This window comes from Corella eumyota, chromosome 6 (genome assembly GCF_963082875.1).
Source record: "Corella eumyota chromosome 6, kaCorEumy4.1, whole genome shotgun sequence".
In the NCBI taxonomy this organism is placed as follows: domain Eukaryota; kingdom Metazoa; phylum Chordata; class Ascidiacea; order Phlebobranchia; family Corellidae; genus Corella; species Corella eumyota.
In genome coordinates, this window is record NC_137495.1 from 2,683,598 (window position 1) to 2,703,453 (window position 19,856).

General features: G+C 30.4%; 5 protein-coding genes across 5 annotated transcripts; 1 reads left to right on the plus strand and 4 right to left on the minus strand.

The window, feature by feature from the left end:
• Positions 1–41: 41 nt before the first annotated feature.
• Positions 42–2,500, minus strand: LOC145755376 (beta-1,3-galactosyltransferase 1-like). Its single transcript, XM_082571601.1, has 4 exons — positions 1,886–2,500; positions 1,181–1,371; positions 749–903; positions 42–455 (listed from the first exon to the last, which is right to left on the minus strand). The coding sequence occupies exons 1-4, from the start codon at positions 2,498–2,500 to the stop codon at positions 115–117; spliced, it is 1,302 nt and encodes a 433-aa protein (XP_082427727.1). The 3' UTR covers positions 42–114.
• A 1,673-nt stretch (positions 2,501–4,173) lies between these two features.
• LOC145755377 (kelch-like protein 10) lies at positions 4,174–8,291 on the minus strand. The gene is made up of 11 exons (XM_082571602.1): positions 8,246–8,291; positions 7,992–8,163; positions 7,693–7,801; positions 7,357–7,502; positions 7,001–7,192; positions 6,573–6,710; positions 6,102–6,339; positions 5,664–5,809; positions 5,274–5,437; positions 4,782–5,052; positions 4,174–4,603 (listed from the first exon to the last, which is right to left on the minus strand). The coding sequence occupies exons 1-11, from the start codon at positions 8,289–8,291 to the stop codon at positions 4,174–4,176; spliced, it is 2,052 nt and encodes a 683-aa protein (XP_082427728.1).
• A 358-nt stretch (positions 8,292–8,649) lies between these two features.
• LOC145755538 (uncharacterized) lies at positions 8,650–10,038 on the minus strand. Its single transcript, XM_082571775.1, has 4 exons — positions 9,880–10,038; positions 9,585–9,636; positions 9,261–9,361; positions 8,650–8,792 (listed from the first exon to the last, which is right to left on the minus strand). Exons 1-4 carry the CDS (start codon positions 10,024–10,026, stop codon positions 8,679–8,681), a joined length of 414 nt encoding a protein of 137 aa, XP_082427901.1. The 5' UTR covers positions 10,027–10,038; the 3' UTR covers positions 8,650–8,678.
• A 442-nt stretch (positions 10,039–10,480) lies between these two features.
• LOC145755378 (uncharacterized) lies at positions 10,481–14,049 on the plus strand. The gene is made up of 8 exons (XM_082571603.1): positions 10,481–10,582; positions 11,253–11,407; positions 11,648–11,718; positions 12,621–12,739; positions 12,896–13,024; positions 13,152–13,243; positions 13,480–13,596; positions 13,896–14,049. Exons 1-8 carry the CDS (start codon positions 10,481–10,483, stop codon positions 14,047–14,049), a joined length of 939 nt encoding a protein of 312 aa, XP_082427729.1.
• Positions 14,050–14,280: 231 nt separating this feature from the next.
• On the minus strand, positions 14,281–18,067 carry LOC145755380 (uncharacterized). The gene is made up of 8 exons (XM_082571604.1): positions 18,004–18,067; positions 17,397–17,508; positions 16,965–17,137; positions 16,408–16,605; positions 15,945–16,325; positions 15,558–15,708; positions 14,965–15,144; positions 14,281–14,666 (listed from the first exon to the last, which is right to left on the minus strand). The coding sequence occupies exons 1-8, from the start codon at positions 18,046–18,048 to the stop codon at positions 14,281–14,283; spliced, it is 1,626 nt and encodes a 541-aa protein (XP_082427730.1). The 5' UTR covers positions 18,049–18,067.
• Positions 18,068–19,856: the final 1,789 nt, after the last annotated feature.

Consider the following 19,856-nt stretch of genomic DNA (forward strand, 5'->3'; position numbering starts at 1 on the left):
AACAAAAAAACTTTAAATATTTATTGCACTTATCAGAAAAATTAAAAAGAAGAAATGTAAAAAATGCAGGACTACAAACTTAACTTATTTCTTGAAACTTGCTTTTATAAATTTCTAAACAACATGATTACTTAACTTTTTATGTGTTTGAATAGTTGTTACATTTGTCCTTCTTTGATTGGTTATTATTTTTCTCCATTTTTGTGAAAGGTTTTCTTTTTGCAAGTCGCTACCTTTATAATTTAAATAAGTCGTTATGATTGGTTGTTCTCCGGGTGACGTCATACGTCGCCATGGTAACGTTCTGTTGAGACGATGCCACCTCGTGGCCATTTTAAGATACGCATGGGTACCTTCGTCCCAGGTATAATACATCAGGTGGAAGTTTTTGCCCGAGTTTGTTTGAACTTTTTTGATGTTGTCGTTTTTTGACCCTAGTTTGGTTCGTAAAATACCTGGTAAAAATTGAAGTGTTTTAATTTGTAAATGGCTTTATAAAGTTGTTTGTTTTTAGTTGACAAAAACAAAACATTTTTATTGGCTGTTAATCTTAGAAGAGGCTCACGTAAATGTTTAGATTAAAAAAAGCTACTTTATAATTGTTTTGCGGAAAAAGTTTCTGTGATAATTTAAAATGTTTAAAAATTAAAACGAGTACAGTCTTGATGCTATATCATGTAAAAAAGTAATTTCAGTTAGTTGTTGTTTGCAATATTTGAGCACTAATCTAAATGGTAAAAGTATATACCTGTAATATAAACATCTTCAAGATAGAAATTATTCTGATCAGTTACTTCAGAAACGCATTTAATATTAAGTAAATACGAGTAAGGAATTGTCCACATTCCACCGTGGCAGAAAGTGGGGTAAAACTCATCAGGGTAAACTGTTTGGTTGATAAACCTGTGTTAATAAAATCAAGTTTTTAAAAAAAAAGGTTGCATTTTTTTTTCGTATATATCTTTATCCTCGATATGGGAAAGTCGAATGCGCGACTTAAACATAAAGTAACATCAGTTACTCCGATCCAGTCTCGAGTTGCCTTTAGCAGTTTGGGATATTATAGATTATAATTGCCCGGTAATTATGCTGCTGATTAAGTGCTGGCTCAGCAGTTGTATTTTTTACAATTTTAATGGTTTTAAATTGATCAAAAATTTCTCTTTTTTTAACCGCTTACCATTTACTATTATTTTCTCTATGTGGTTTACAAGAATTGTCGTACATAAACCCACAATAGAACGCGTCTTCTTGCGCAGCGCGGAAGAATACAAAAATGTTGATTAAATTCATTACGCAGTCGTCGTCCGTTACCGTGACGTAAGCAGAGGTCACGTGACCCTCTAAGAGCCATCCGAAGGTTAATAATACCTTTATTAAAATTTAAAAATAACCATTTAATTTGTAGTTAAATATTAATGTAGAAATTGCTTTTATTATATAAATAACATCAGTAATTGACAGTTATAATAATTTTCGTTTAAGCATAAGCTGTATAATGCTTCAATGTTCGCCATAAATAATCCATTGCTGCGTTGAGAATTGATTTGAATCTGTAAAAGTCTGATAAACCGAACCTTATAAATTATTAATAGAAGAAGTTACATCTGGCCTTATTTGAAATACATTGACAAGTGGTTGATACGGTATTGAAATAGAATATATATATATGTTTCTTAAAAGTGACAATTCATGGTGGTTTATGTAAATTTTGGGTTTGTGTTTAAGCGTGTTATTACAACATTAATAGATTTGGTTGTGTGATAACTTTATGTAAATTTAAGAGTTAATTTATAGAAGTATAAAGCTTGTAAATATGCCGTTTTAGCCGTTTGGCTACTTTAATTCGCCTTTTTAATTGGTAAATTAATTGTAATGGTTTTACCTTTGTTGGAAGCGATTTATAATCGTCTATGAAATCACATTGTAGCATGTCGCCATAAATATCGTTCTCCTCCTTAAGTAAATCGTCTTTTTCACTCGTACCAGTGCGTCCCAATAGGAACAAAGTAGCAAATTTCACGCCACGTAGTGAACTTATTGAACTCCATGTATCTCTTATTGTGATCCTTCGTCTGTAATGACTAGGAGCAGATTTAACTAAGAATAACATCCATATTTCGTCCTTATCCGTTTTTGTAAACCTCCATGGTTCTAGTAATCCGTTTTTTCCGCAAAACGGAGTCTTATTTCGGTTTAGTAAATTCTTAGCAAATATATTAGGAATTGGAATAAACTCGTCTATTGTAAAATTGCCTAATTTATCACATTCATCTTCTTTTTCAATTTGATTTACGTCACTTTTTAACGTATTTGAAGGAATGTTCCAGACTATTTTTCTAAAGTTTCTTGTACCCTGATTTGTAATTTGTTGGTTAGTTTTTATGTAGTCGGTGCTCCATATAAAACCTGTTATCAAACCAAATCCAAAAATGGTCAAAACTCCGAAAATCCGACGTGAAAAGTTATTTGTGATTCTTCTTATTCTTAACAAATGCATTGGAGTTATTTAAATTATCGCCTAAAAATAAAAGCTTTTATAGTTATGTATAATCGGATAACATATACACTCCAAAAATCATAACTACAATCTTATTTTTTTAAGGAAAAAAACTATTTTTTTAAAGCAAATTATTTTTTTAATATTTTTATTTTGAGTTTCGAAGTTATAATACTACTTAAAAAATTACCCCTCAAACACATGTCTTCGTTTAGCATATCTTTTTAAATCAAAACCTCTTATGACTGCATTTAAAAAAATAATCCTCGCCTGCCTACGACAGCTTAGAACCTAATACTCATAAATCGATTGGATGTTATTTAGAATAAAGCTTATGAGGATGTATTTTTACTCTTTATATTATATTGTCAATGTAATTTGATGCCCTTATAAATAGTTAATGATTTTGGTATTATATTTAATGTCACGTGACCAGCAGAGCGATAAATGCGATATCGATTTGGATTTTAAATTAAGTTATTTTGGGTGATAATTCTAAAGTCGAAATTTAATATTTTTAAATAAGATTTTCAAGAACGTACAGTTTTCTGAGTTTTTTTTAAGGCCAGGCACAAAAAACGCGCTCAATAATAAGCAGTTAATCTTTAAAGTATCTCTTTGTTAACTTGATAAGAAATTGATTCTTTTTCTTTAACATCTAATCAAGCATATTCTGTAAAATTTGTATACATTTTGCTATGTTATCTGTATCTAGAGTTACCCTTGCTTTACAAATGCTTGCCTATAGTTGAAGGGAGTATATCTTATTGCGCAAAACTTCACTAAAACGTTGTTACAATTCTTTTGTTAAACCTGACAAGACTGTATGAAAACTACTTGTTGTTTTGTTAGGTAAGTGCCGCTATGTGCTTTGATATTAAAATCTTTGTTGCTTATTGATAAAGCGAGATTTTACGTCGGTTAAGCTGTAATGCTAACTCAGAATAAGGATTTAAAAACTGCCAACAGGGAAATATCCTATATTATATAAGATTTGTTATTTATGTATTACTTGACTAGACCAACGTACTGTTAAAAGTCTTTATTTTTATCTATGAATTTCGAAGGCTACAGTATAAATAATCTATAAATAAGTAATATATCCATTCTAAAATTATTTAATCTGATGCAGTTAAATTTTTTTGATAAATTGACTACGATACTTTTTTAAACATTTGTAAAATCAAGGTCGTCTGACGAATAAAGTAGTCGAAGCTAGACTTCTGACGACATCTTAAGACCCTTAACTTGAAGTGCAGGTTTTTGTATAAGGAAGTGGTTTCTAATTGTTTTTCAAAATACTTTAACTCAAAAAACATTTGTTCTATCGTTAAGCTGACTCAACATTGTTAAAGTGACTAACTTTGCGTTTACATTTATAAATGGTCTTCTTTTTATGACAAATTTCATGTTTTTTTTAAAGTAATTGTTTGGGTTTTTACGTATATATAATGTCTCTTATTCACAACTTTGTAAACCTGCAACAATTATAACTGTAAATCGTTTTTCTAAAGTTGTTGGCATTATTTAAAGACTGTGTTTTAGATATAAATGTTTGACAAAAATGTTTTTGTCTCTACAGCTATATCTAATTAATACAACACACGTGAAGTTTGGTATAACAATATATTTGGCACGATGTTGCAAAGTAATCAGGCCAATCTAAATATTGCCTAGATGTGCAAAGAGTTAACGACTGAGTTCAGAAAACTTGGCTCCAACCCGGTTACAACACAGCAGCTCAACGCACTTCGACTGACAACCATATTGGGCAACTTAACCCATTTTCCAGCGTTGGAACTTGAGTGAGATGGTGTGTAGGCCGTGTTAAACTGGTTGTTGTGACCAGTTGTACCGAAGCAACATCTTAGTTTTGAAAGAACTCCATCGCATTTACATTTTGGACAAGCGTCGCCTTTCTCCTTACCACATTGGTCGTTGATGTATTCTGCTCGCTTTTCTAGTTTCTCGAACTCGAAATTGACATCACAGTTGTTAACGTTTGTGTCGTCATAATACTCCACGTTTGAGCAGGTAGACGAGCCATCAAAACCACCCATGACGTGGAGTTTGTCTTCAAGAACACAAGACGAGAAGTTCGATCTAATTTGTTGTGTTTATTGATCAGTAAAATAATTTCACTAAACTACTTAGTTGAAGCATTAACAATTCTACAAGTCTTTTTAAATGCAATTTAAACACATGTTATTTTACACTTAAATTATTACTCTAAAATATTTTAACTTTCTTGAAAGTATCTCAATAAATTTTATTTTTTTACCTCTCTGTTAACATAGGGGGCATAACCCCCCATCTGTTTGCTACTGGGTCATAAACCTCAACTGTACTTAACCTCACCCTGCCATCGTACCCTCCTAAAACTATAATCCTTCCCTGATAGGCGACTGCGGACACCCCCGAGCGAGAGACTCGCATGGGTGAGATTCCGGACCATTGTTCAAGCTCTGTGTCGAAATATTCGACAGAGAATAAACATTTGCGGCCGTTAAATCCACCCACTACGTAAATGCGTTTGTCCAGACTGGTAACTCCTATATAAGAATGTTATAAAGTATATGATTGGTATATTCAGGTGCATTTTCCTTGTATACTTGCTATGCTTTAATATTTGGCCCTAAGAAATTCGAATTAATCTTATTTTGTTATACAATAGGTTTTGTAGATAAAGTTATTTCTTATCAAGGCAAAATTGAATTTGTTTATTGAATTTTAGTTATTTTTATTAAGGTATTTTTATGAACAGTGTACTTACCTGCATCACTTCTTCCCTCGTACATATCAGGCAACTGCGTCCAAATATTCAACTTCGGATCGAACTTTTCCGCGGATTTTAACCTTGTCTCATCCGCGTTTCCGTTAGCTCCACCAACAGCATACAAAAATCCGTCTAAGCAAGCAACTCCAACATAACATCTCCTGTTATGTTAAAATATATTTTAACAAAATATTATTTTAATTATTTGTCACATAAATGCTGGATAGGACAATTGCAGAGTTTTAGATCTTTGGCGTTATTAATAACATGTAATTTAATAAAAAAGACAAAGTTTCCTGTAAAAAAAGACAGTGCTCAATTTAGTTACAAAAAGCCTTGACTTGATAATAAGTTCTATAGACATTACTGTAAATACATTTGACGTACTTGCAGTGCATGCCACACATCTGTTCCCACTTTGCAGTGGCAAGGTTATATCTCTCACAAGAGTTCATCGTAACTACACCATCCAAACCTCCAACAATGTAAACCCAGCCTTCCATAAACAACACTGCATGGTAGGCCCGCGAGAACTAGCTCAAGAATATTTAAGAAAAAAAACTTGTTTAAATTTTTTGTTTTTTTTTATCAAAAAAATTAGCTTGAAAAATTTGCACAAGAATTATTTTATAACACACTGTATTTAAAAACACTATTATTTAGTTGTTCTTGATAAAATATATATAGTTTTGTTTTTTAAAATATATATAGTTTGTAAAGGCTTCTTAAAGCCTTGCAGCATTAATAACATTTGTTAATAGATTAGTTTTTGTATATTATAATATATTAATGTACTACAATAAGTTTACTTTATGTATTTCCCACCTTTAGTAAGTTTGGAAAATGTCTTGTAGCCACTTGCCATCTCCTCGACCTTGGTTCATAAATTTCGTTTGTATCTGTTGGACTATTCTGACACCAACCTCCGACAACCAACAAGATGCTTTGCGGAAATCTTGGCTTAAAATTTCCTACTTTCTTGACGAGGTTTCCATTGAGGTCAACATTTTGGTCGCTCTTTGGTAGAACTTCGTAGGGATCGAAATATTTGGACACTTGTTCTCTTTTAAAAATAATAAATATATATTATACATGTTTTGATTTAACACAAGATTGTAAATCAAAAGAAGAACAAATATATTTAAATTATATTTAGGTAGAAGGTCGAACTGTAATCACCATTGTCAAACTTAGTTTATGGATAGCTCTCTTATACTTTAACTACACTTAAACAAAAATATAAAAATTATACTTCTCTAAGAAGACATTTAAAATAAAATAGAAACATTTACTTACTTGGTCTCGTAGCATAATTGTAAGAGTCTATCGCTGAAAACGCTGTTTAAAAACTTGTGATCTTTGTTTAAAAGCCTGACCAATGGAAACAAACTTCTTAGATGCTTCAATCTGTTTGGTATGTCCGCACTAATCCACCTACATCATAAGTAAATGGCCATTGTAATGTTAATTTGCTTAGTCTTTTCCACTATAGCTTGCATCACCAACACTTTACAATACCATACAATTAAACAGTTCAATCAACAAGTCACGTGATAATGATAAGGTCTAGAGACAAGTCTAGGTGTAAGCACGTGACAAGGAATAGATAAGACTTAAGAGTAAACAACAATATGGCGGATTTGTTACATTCCGTTACAGACAGTTTTGTAGTAACCAAATTGTGTTAATAACGGTTATATTTCTGTTAATTAATCTTTAAATACCTTAATATTAGCCATGCTGTGACAGTTTCGTCTTTTACGTTCAGCTCGTCGCTTTTCAGAATAAAAAACAAGTCGTCGTAGGACAACTTTCGAAAATTAAAGTTGTCGGTAGATGGAGCTAAAGCTACTTCCACGATGTTTTCGAGGATAAATTTTAACGAAGTCGTAATCAAATTTTGACAGTAGTAAGTTCTGTTGGTTTTAAAATATTGTGGATACAGTAATCATTATTTTTTATACAATCTTATCCAAGTAGGTCTTTCCGCATGCTTTTACTTACAATTCAATGCAAATGCAACTTAAATAAACACCAATAAAGCATTAAGAGCTTTCGAATAGTTAAAAATATTGCCAACCTTGCAAAATCGTAGATATCAATGCAGTTGTGGTAATCAATGTTTTGTTGGAGATATTTGATGCATCTTTGTACAACTCCTTCTACGCCTAAGTGATTGGTGACAATTAACAACTCTTTTGTTTCTTGGATGGAAGATAATTCAACCTGGTGAAAAGTGTTTTAGGTGGTTTAAGTTAAAATACATAAATAATAAATATATTACATTATAAAAAAAATAATATAAAAATGACAAGTTGTCATGCGCAATATTTTGGGTTCAACGAAAATTGTAGTTTAAAAAATACACTTCACAAAGTCGCTGTTAAAATTAATATTTTTTAAGTTTAACACCCACTTTCAAGCAGTATGCGAACATCAGAATTTGCTCCATAATTCTTCCAGTAACGCCAGGAATTATAATTTCTCTTTGTTCGCTGCTCTGCCAACGACCGCTAAACATTGCCCTGCGTTAAAAAAATCAAAATAAAGAAGTTATTGCCAAACTATTTGCCTTTGAGTCTGGCGTTTATGAATAGCTTATTTAAATCCCAATAACACACTTTTTCCAAATTAAAAAAACAAAAAACTATCATCTTAAGGTGATGCAAAATAGAATAAGATCTTAAATTGTTGATTTATTTAAATAATCATTACCTGAAGTATTCTCCACAAACACATAACACCATTCTATGAGCGGGGTAACTGTTACCGTCTTGTGTTTTAAGAACAACGTCATAGAACAACCCTTTGTTACGTAGATCGCCCAACGACAACCATGAATTATAAGCTTCCTCTAGAACGCTTTTATTTTTCGTATTTTGACATTCTGTAAGTTAGTTTATATTTTAAATGGACCGTAGTGTTTAACATATTTTTAATGTATTTAGTTTATTTATTTAACAAATTACCTGTTTTTACTTTGGACGGGGCGTCGCCCGACGCATTAGAGGACATATTGATTAAAATTTCTTAAAATTCAACCAAGTTTTTTGTTCGAAAAATATTTTTAAATACTTTTGACGGAATTTTTTGTGTTTTAAGAATTAAAATTGCCGCAAAAACAGTAACTAAGTAGCAAACACAACAGCTGATTTGTCGGTTTGTGACGTCAAAATTAATATTGTTACGCATTTCAAAAATGTATGGTAGAGGTCATTATTTAAAAACATATTTTTTTGTAATTTTTTTTTCCTTTTTTAAAATAAAAATTAATCTACAAAAAAATAACAAAAAAAAACATTTTTTTACTTCGTACATTTTATTTTGCAAGCACTATATTGAATACAACGTTACATTAACTAACAAAGCGTTTAAAATGGTACAAAATTTGACGTCATTTTTTTAATAACAGCGGTAACCGCCCATAACTCTTCGACATTTTTTGTTGCCAACGCAAGTACAAGTTGGGTAGCGATGCCTTCCTTTAATGCCAAGACAGCTTTCCGACCTAGAGCACTAATAAAATAATATTTGTTGTTATTTTGGGCATTTTTTGTGAAATTTAAAATTGTAACATTATTAAAAAAACAAACTTTATGTTAGATTTTTTTGAACTAGTAAAAGAATGTGAAATATATATTTTAAAAGGCATTCTAATCTATAAGCTATTGACAAAATCGAATGCCAAGTTCAAATATATATATATATTTTCCTTATATAAATTATTAAAATATAATTATATCTTTGAAATGACAAAGGTGAAAACTAAAAGAAAACTTGAGATAGGTGTCATTTTTTACTTTAATAAAATCAATAAAATCGAAGTTAGGTTTAGAAAAACACGTGTCAAGTAAAGTACGTGGATAAAATGTACTTTTTATCTTTAAAAATATATAAATAATTAAACTATCATGGAATCTTTTGTTTTTTTTTTAATTTTTTGGGGGGTTTTTAAAGCTAATATTAAGATATAGTTGTACTTACATATCTTCTGATAACTTGAACATAAAATCTTTTGTTTAGTTCGCTTTGTTGTAAATTTTGTCCAAGTACACCAGAATCTGAAACCATTTCATTCCGGCCCTCTAAAAAAGTTTAAAACTCATAAAAAATAAAAACTTAAAGAGGTTAAGTCATTTTTTTAACTAAGAATAACATAAATTCTTTTGTGATAAATTTATTCTATTGTTTGTTTATTATGCTATATTGATTGGATTTACAATCAATGTTAATTTATGTCATACCTATATTTAAAAAAGTTAAAAAATATGGTACAGTTTGATTTCTAAAACATTTTCTTATATTTACCATCAAAAGAGATAGGATGTTCGTTTGGAATGTTCACATACCTATCATCGTCCTAAAATCATTACAAATAAAGTTAATTTATATCAACATTATCAGATAGGAATTTAAGTCCATGTTCAGTTTAATTTGTATAAATCCAGGCATACTTTGTAATTTTAAAGATATTTTGTTTTGATTTAAATATTATAAGTAATTTGGGGTTTAAAAAAGAATGTGTTGTCAATTAACTTTGTTCTCTTTTTTTCAAATTTATCAACTGTTTTTTTTGTTTAAAAAATCTAATTTTTAAACTTACGAAAATGCTGTCTTGGTTTTGGTCTTCTGAAAGTCGTTGCATCTCGATTGAGTTCACCAAATCCAACGCATCTTCAATCGCGTCACATTTTATGACGTCATAATTAAACATAACGTTTAACAATAAAACGATAATAAGAAACTTCATGATAATAAACTTAATAATCTAAAAATTTTAAAACTATAACAATTAATTAATTTAATTATTAATTATTTTTAGTTGACTTTTTAATTTTTTAATTTTTTTATGTTATTATAATATATTAAATATTTCTTTTATTTTTACTGAGCAAATCTAGATGAAACAAATCTTCAGAATGATTTCGATTTAGGCGTCGCGAACTCTTTTATGCTAGAAGTTTTTAGTAAAACAAAATAGATTGAAATTAATATTTAATAAGCTTTTTTTCTCGAAACTGATAATTTAAAAAGCGAAACAAAAAATCTAAAACAGATTGTCATCAGTTGGCCAATTATTTTTGAACAGCTATTTATGACGTCACAAAATAAATCCAAATAATTATTAAAAAAATAAAAAATATTTTTTTGCTGTTACTAAAAATTTAAATTTTGTGTAATTTAATTAAAATAAAAATTATAAAATGGTTGTTAAATATACTGGTGATGAATTGTACAAATCAACGTATGCGGCGTTGTACAAAAAAACGCCAGAAAATACGAAAAAACATTCGAACTACCATCAGGTATTAATTTATAACTATACAAATTTTTTTTTTAATTTTTAAGTATAATTTTTAGTATCTTAAAAACCTTTAAAAATTACGCAAAAATGATTTTTTTAAAAGTTTTTAATTTTTACACTATTCGAGTCATCTCGCCTTTCTCAAATTTTTGTATAAACCTTTAAGACTTTGATTTCATTTTGTAATATTTTGAATAATATAGACTTTATATATATAGTCGAAAAAACTCGTTATTTAAATGTCGTCATATTTTCTAATAAAATTTACGACATCTGGTATTACGTTATTGGCTAGTCCGTATATTTAAATTTATATTATTGAGACATTTTCCATAATGATTTTTCAAAAAATTTTACTTATAAATTCATTATGTGGTTTAATATGGATTTAATTACTGTGGGTCGTAAGCAGTATTTTATTACTTAGACAGTTCATATTGCAAATTTGATTTAGCAGACCTACATTAGGTGACTTTTTTACAAGCCTTTGCACATATAATTTTATAATGTACAAGTTAAGCTTATGCCAATGTATCGTTTTTGTACACAAGTTACTTAACCAAAATCAGCTGTTGGCACTTGCTGACAATATAATGTATATTTGTATACTACATTAACCCTATTTAAATTACATTAAAAATTCAAAGTAAATTTCCAACAATCTTTTCTAGTTACCACACTTATGCTTAAGTGACACCAACCAAGGTGTATCGAAAAATCACGCGGACTACATCGGAACACGAAAGTACGTTCGCCCTGTGGGTCATGAAAGCGACAATTCTTTGTGTTTGGGTCTCGGTAGCTACGTCACAGTCCCCATATTCCAGTAAATAAGTCTTATTATTTAAAGTATTCTGTTAAATAATATCATGAAAAAAATATAAAGCCATTTGGAGTAAAAATAAGGCTAAATTTTGTCACTTTTTAGGTAACGTTATCAATCATGTGTTTTAATGGAAGTATTTGTCATAAGATAAGAATAATATAAAAATGGCATTTAAAGAAGTCCTAATATTTACAGCTCCTAATGATATAAAATGTAACACAATTGAAATTATTAACGTAGCACAGATAAGCCTATTGTGGGTATGGAACCACCTCAGAAAAGGCTTATAAGAAAGAAGGAGAATTTACAAGGTAAAAATCATTAGAAATTTAATTCTATATTGATTAAAGGACAAATATTTGACCCAAAAATTCCAAACAATATTTATGATTTAATTAAAACCAGATGTCCTAAGCAGAATTGAAATATCATAAATTATTTTATTGGGAAATAAAAATTGAAAAACTGTCTCGAATAGTTGCAAATTGAACTAAAATTAATTAAAATTTATCGCTGTAGAATTAAGTGTCTTAAACAAAGCGAATATTCATTAATAATTAAAAAGATTTTACTGACAAATTTCTAGAAAATTTGCGACCAAAAGTGAAGGAATATAAATAATTCTTTACATTATTAAATATTAATGTTTTAAAATTAGTTAAACCTGGGTTAAATGTTACAGTTGGGACATATAATTGCTATACGCCAATTATGGTTTTAAGTTAATTTCATTTTGACTATAAAAGTTTTTTAAGAGTTGAAATGAAAATTTAAAAGTTACAAAAAAAATTAAAAATAATTTCCTTTCTGTGCAACTTAAAACACTTTTTTTGTATATATCTTTATCCTCGATGTGGAAAAGTCGAATGCGCGACCTAAACATAGAGTAACATAAGTTACTCCGACCCAGTTTCGAGTTGCCTTTGGCAGTTTGGGATATTATAGACTATAATTGCCCAGTAATTATGCTGCTGATTTGCTGACTCAGCAGAAGTTCATACCGTTTATAGCGCCTTACTAAAAGGCACCACAGCATGAGATCAATGGGGATTGAACCCACGACCTCATGGTGGTGTAGCAATTGTTTTTACCACTACACCACGCTGCCGTCAATTGTAAAACCCTTTTAAAACATTTTTTTAATAAAATAACAACATTAGTTATTTTTTTAAATCCCAACTAATATCTAGATACAAATTTTATAAAACCTTAGATAATGACGTCACAGACTATGAATGGCAAACTTCAAGTAAAAGAGTTCAAATTGGAAATTGCCTTCCAGTCCCTGAGTGGAAAGTCCCTAATACGACACTAGAAAAAAATTCAGATATGGTCAATAGTTTATAAAATAATTTAAAATTTAAATAAAAAAGTTGCTACAGAAAAGTTTTAAATTAAAACAGATTTAAATCAGAATATGTATCGTTTCAAACAAAAAATAACGTCTTTACTTTCTTCTGAAAAATATTTTTGATCTTGGTATCTTAGGTTCGATACCAGCCTCAGAGGTCCGAAGAGCGGGCGGAATTGTGGCAGAAAGTTTCAAGCGAATGGAACAGAAATCAATCCAGAAAAAACGATGCATTTGCATTAGAGTGTAACAGTGTTAAAAATAAGGTAGAACAATTTACGTAATTAAAGAGAAAAGGGAACTTATTTTTAAACTAGGTTTTAAAGAAATTAAAAATCAAAAATAAATTCATTTATGTTATTGAAAAAAAATAATTGTTGGATCACATTACAGTTAAGTCAGGTCACCAATTACAAATTTAAAGATAAAAGAAATATCAATAATTTAACCCAATCTGTTGATCCCTTGTCGTCGATAGCCGATCAGTAAGTTTAAAAAAAAAGACAAATTTTGTTTTTTAGAATAATGTTTAAATTAACATTGAATGTTTGCAGATTAAAAGCTATGCATAATTAAAAGCAAGGCACTTAAATGGCATCGAAATTTTGCTTATAATTTTGCTAATGCCGTCATATGTCACGTGATATTAAAAGAAAATTGATTTTTTCAACTTTTGTTTATTTTTATGAAGCAATTTTGCCTAAACCCACGTGTTTTTTAGGTCACGGTACAGGAAGTTACCAGGTTATGCCGGTTTCGTGCCCCGGGAACCGGCACCGAGCAAACCAGGTTACAATTCTGATGTTATTTTTCATAGTAAATCAAGTCGGACATTCAGGTTCATATATCTAAATTAAACATAATGGTTAGGTTAGGTTTAGGTATATAAACCGTACGTTTAAGATATGTTAATAGATAAATCTTATTGGATATATTTATATTGGTTAAAAATAAATATATATATGTAAGTAAAAGCTTCTGTTAATTTAAGGAAGTGATTTCACTGTTCAACTTAGACTATAAAAAAAGTTTATTTGTGGTTTAGTTCAAGTATTTGAGGTCAAGTTTAAATTAAGGAATTTTCCAGAAAATTTTTTTAGCGTTTTAAATTGAAATTTAATTTTTACAACTATTCAGGCGCTTTCCTTGTGACGTGATGCATCACAAACCTACCATGAGTCATCATTGCAAAGCCCCCATGTCTCGAATGATTACCCTTGTTTATCCCGGCAACCCATTTAAAATAACCCCCAGTACAATGCATACCTGCATCAACCCAATCTATCAATAAACATCTTCAAAAATTTTTCTTTAAAATCTTTAAAAAAAATTGTTAAAACTGATACCTTCTGTTTAACTAATAAATAAAAAGCCACCAATTTTATAAACAAAACTGTATTAAGGCAAGCGAGAGAATAAACTATATAAAAAATACGTATGTATATGCAAATTCCACCACGAGTTTAATAATATAAAGGCAGTTAAACAGTATACCAACAAAAAAAAAAAAAAAAAAAACAGTTTAAACAACTCTTGTAAACTTAAATCCATTCGTGCTGTCCGGTCCTTTCGGTTGCCTGGTTACGTAGCAAGCATTTTTGTGCGATGACGTCACGGCGGCAAGACGTAATGCCCACGGGCGGGAAGTTTCAAAGTTTTTGGGAAGCGATTTGCTGCAGGTCGTTGTGACGTCATTAGCACGTGAGAATTTCTCGTGACCACGTGGGCGCCACGAGGCCGGTGGTGTTCCAATATGGTTTGCTGGTGTTTTATTAATGGTGTCTAAAACAGATGGATTGGTGCGCTGGTTAGTTGCAAAATGAGGTTCGATTCGGTCTTGCCTGTACAACGTTCTTCGAACACGTGGTCCTAGAAGAGCCAAACGGGTATTCCCCAAAGGCGGGAGACCTAGAGAATTAAAATAAGACTATTTAAATGCAACTTAGAAGGCAACTTATTTATTTTTTTTGCAAAATCTTTTCTGTAGAATCTCCATTTTACTTAGTCTAAATATACTTTAAAGTGGCACTTGACAAATGTAAAAAAAGGGGAACACATTCTCGAGCTTAAAATATTGTTTTGCAAGGTTACCAAAAGTTTAATCTAATTTCAGTTCATCTTTAATCGCCATTCTTTACGTCACATGCAATATACCCTTGGGCCTAAAAAACTCAGGTCAGGATTTTCTATCTTTAAACTTAATTACCTGTTAGAATGTTGTTGTATTTTGTGGCAACCAAATTCTCGGTGGATGAATCATGGTTGGAGTCGCTTTTATTTTCGATGACGTCATCGTCGATTTGGCGCTGATAATATTTAAGAACTCGAACGGAGGTCAGAGCGTCTTCAGCAGACTCGAAGTCAATAATTGCGCATAAGCTTACACCTAATTGAAACATATATTATTGATAAAGTTTATGGCTAAATTATAAATAAATATTAACAAAAAATTTTCATTATCAGCATTATAATTTAGTAAACCCCGTTTTAAACTAAGCAATATACATATCTTTGTTTTATATATTAAATTGCTTGTAAATATAAGTTAATTTAAAGCAAATTGTTGTCTTAAAAGACATAGAGTTTATATTTTAATTTTAAAATGGTTTGTTCCAGTAACTTAATATGATATACCCTGGTTAAACATAGATTTTAAAGGCTTAATATCACATACAATCAATACAAGTATAAAGCAATGCCAGTCACATGTTATATCTTCAAAGTCGGAAAAATTATCTCAATATCCAACCTGACTCAAGCCGATCAATTCTAAGCTTATAAATAGATATGAAAGCTTACCTATATCCTGTACTTGTGTTGCGTAATTCTTAAGATCAGTCGGTACTTCCTTATCTGCCCTCAGTAATCTTACCAAACTAATTTCCCCAAAGTTTCGGAACAATGACGTCACTTTATCGACCGAGTTGTATTCTTGTGGAAGTCGAATGACCTAAAAATTTGAAGTTGATATTTACTTGAATTTGTGAGAAATGTGATTTTACAACAATTTTAAAAGTCAATGCATTAGTCAGATTGTACTATAGAGAAATGCTTACAAAACATGATAATATTTTGTTCATCTATTTATCTATCAAGAGAAGGGCAAGGCTACTTAAATTAAAAGATAAGTTATGACTCTTGATACTTATAATATAGCTTATGTTTATTATTAAGAATTTGGCTTACCAAGACACTTGTTAGAAGCCTTGGCCTTCTTAAACTTTCCGACAGAACAGTTTTCCTTTTAATTCTCAATCCCTCCGAGCTCACAACGATCGTGTTTGATTTCCGCACGATGGCGCTGCGCACCACCGACCAATCCTTAGTCAACTTCTTCACTTTTTTGAATGACGTAATCAGTTTGATGCTGACGTAACCATCTTTCTTGCACCGGATCTGACGTAACAAATACTTGTCCTTGACAAGGTAGTCGTCGGAAAGATAATAGTCGATTTGTTTCGCTATAGCGATTAGCATTGACGTCATCGGAGGGTTTTGGCGGGAAGATCTCCAATATGAATTGTCATCTGATACTGACCAAAACTTTTCAAGTAAATCTTCGCTGTCCTAAGGTTAATAAAAACATTAAAATTACTCACACTTAGGTTAGCTTACATGCTTAGTGTAAGTAATCGAACTCCAAACCCACCTTGCCTTCTGACGTCACACTTAACCCACTCATGACGTCAGTAAGTCCTGAGATGCTTTTGGGAGACCCGATCGAGTCAATCTCCAAGTTTGACTCATCACTGCTCCATGTGGTTTGTGAGGTAACAGATGATTCCGCGATCCCACTGTCCGTACTTTCATAACGTGTTGCGATCTTGTGCTTGTTTGAATTTGAGTTCTAAAAAAAATTAAATTTTTGTTGATGAAAACTTATTTTTTCGTCTTTGTTTTTATATTGCAAGCACGAATCGGGTATTTTTCTGCATTGCAAGCTTAAACATCAACAACTTTCATTCGGTTTTTGGTCACTTAAAACCTTCCGGCTTAAGTAAGTGGTTTGTAACTTACAAGTACTAAAAAGCGGAATTGAAACTTTATAAACGATGCTTTTGTATGTATATATAATAGGCCACACATTATGTGGTACAGTCATATGATCACTTTTATACAAATACTTTACATTATCCACGCTCTTGTCATTCTTTAAAATTATTCAAAATGTCATTTTTATTAAATGACAACAGTAAATTGCATTACCTCACTTTTCGACGACTTATTGCTTTGATTTTGGTTTGATTGAGGAATGATAATTGGGTGGTTGTTGGCAGGTATGTAGTGAGGTTGGTGATGGTATGGTATGTAGTTGTTTGGCATGTAATACTCTGGCATGTTCAAAAACACTGGTTGTGTGCAGTAAGGACTGGGCGCAACTAAAAAAATTACAATTTAAAATAACCTTGAAAAAATGGGCCCTAGAAGAACTTAGGTTTATTCTTAGTAAAGCTCATTATGAAGCAATCAATGTTAAAACAGCTTCCAAGAAAAACAAATACTTCTGGCTTGCATTCACACTTTGTTTACAATTTGAGGGTTTAAAATCGGCTTAAAAAGCTTAAGAGTTCAATTTCCAAGCCCGCAGTAGGAATTTTGTTTACAAAGATTAAAACCCATAAACTGAATGAACTTTACCTGTGCAAGTGGGCACCATAATAGCTTGTCCATTCGTGTACTGTTGGACCCATGTTATATTAGATTGACAATGTTGCGGCATCAATAAAGGTGCTTGTGGATTATGAATCATCTAAAACAAATGTGGATATATTAGAATTAAAAGTTAATGACAGTAAATCTGCGCAAAAAAACAAGTAGGGCCAAATAGTTATATAGTACACCTTTACACGACTTATAATAAACAAATAAATAAAGTTAAAATTTTGTTTTTTTGGCGCATTATATCTCTTAGACCTATATTATTTTTGCCCTATTTTGGAGATAACCGCAATAGCAAACAACAATTTATTTTTCATCGTGATGGTGCGGTACTACGACGTGCAAGGCCGCACGTTTTCTTAAATTAGAAACTGAAAAAATTTAATCAAAACTTGTTTTTCTCAAAATCTTAACAACAATCAACAAGTGTTAAATTAAGCCATAATATTACTAATACTTATTTATTACCAAACCGCGGTTCTATATTCTAAATGGCACCATTATGTTTAATTAAAAATAGACAGGGATTAGAATCAAGTTTGGTAGCATTTTTGTAATATACCAAAATAAATATTTTTTAACTTACCTTTGGTAGTGCTGGTTGGTTAATAAATCCAGGTGGAATATCCATTTTAATAAATAAATTAATTATTTAATTATATAAATAACCAATCTAAAAATGTAAAAAAATATTTTCATTTATTTTAATTTTTTTTTATGAGTAACTTATATTTAGAAATCATTTTTAGCATTTCTTTCAGTAAACTTTAGATAAACTGTCTAGAGGTTATACTTATTACAAAACACTTGATAACTCGCATTAAATTCAAGTAGACGTCAGTTTTAATCCTGCATTTTTATTTTTCTGTGTCTTCTAGAATACCTGATTATAATATGCAGCCCGCAAACCACTTTGACGTAATAAAGACTGAGCCAAAGTGATTGTGATGTCACGAATTAGTAGGTATCCTAAGTGAACAATTACAACGTTTGTCCTTCTATTGTCGCGTTTCGAGAAAATGAACACTTTCTAATTCGCAGCAACGTCGTTCTATTAAAGGTGAACTTTCCACCACTTTAACTCGCTCAGTTTGGACTTAACTTGCATTCTAACTTGTTTGTAATTATCTTTTGGATACAAACCTAAGCTAACCAGACCTTTAAAACAAAAACAACGTCGTCTAAAACCCTTTTTCTTAACCACGAGATTTATTACATTTTCCCGTTTGATTTTTTTTTGTGTTTTATTGTCGATAATATATCTTAAACGTTCTTTACAGGGTCCCGTTAGTGTCATTTAATGACAGACGTCGTGTGTTTTTATTGATATGTTATAATTGACGTCATGTTTTAGAATGTGTTAAAGACACGCGAAAAAGGGGAATTAAATTGGCTTAACCAAACAAATTAATCTTATTTTCAAAGAAAAATTTCACCTATTTTACATACAATTTTGGTTACTAAAATTTGACACGATTTCACATTAAAGATTACGTTTGTTATTGAACAACATCTGCTGAAAGTAACATTTCTAACAATTTACATTTTAAGAAAAATTTCAACATCATTTTTAAAACCCAATTCTCTGAAATTAAATACTAAACAAGTTGATGACGCTGCGTTTTATTTTAGCCATAAACCAAACTCATCAACATCATTAAAATTCTGAAGGTAATAAAACTTTTATTTCAGCAATATCTTGCCCGCTTATTAAGACACCTGATTGCCTAAGGCATGGGATCATTAAACTGCTTATTATTTCTTTTCTCTTATATTTTAATCTCTACATGCGATTTAGATTTTGTATTGTTTTTGTTTTTATAATTAAACGATAAAACCGCTCTTGAATGAAAACAAAGGCTTTTAAATGATCAAAGGATAATATTGTCGTCCGATTTTTGGCGCCATTATTAAATCTAATTTTCCCTGTTAATTATGCAAAAATGCTTTAACTAATTTCCATAACTTTTCATCCAAAAAACAAATTTTTATTATTAATTTTAAATGGTAAAATAGCAATCAAATTAAACCTATAAGAATGCACGAAATTAGTATTCTTGCTAACAGGCCAACCATAATATTATTAAAATAATATCCACCTTTTATAATTGGCCTAAAGCGACTAAATTAAAAAAGTAGGTCGACCAAGCTTGTTTTGAAAAGAAATGATTTGATTGGTCGATCCAATACCGCCCACATTTTTTAGCAACTCCGCCTTAAAATTTATAAAAATCTTCCACGTTTCGTAAAGCTAAGTCTCTAAAAAAATGTTTAATGTTTGGTTGAAAAATAAAATATATACTTTTTCTGTAAACTTTTTTGTTAATTTTCTTTGTTAGACAATTTTTTAGATACTTATTTCATTAGCTGAAGCTATATTAAACTAGTTTGATATTTTAAATTGAATTTTACTAATAATCTAATAATGTCATATCTTAA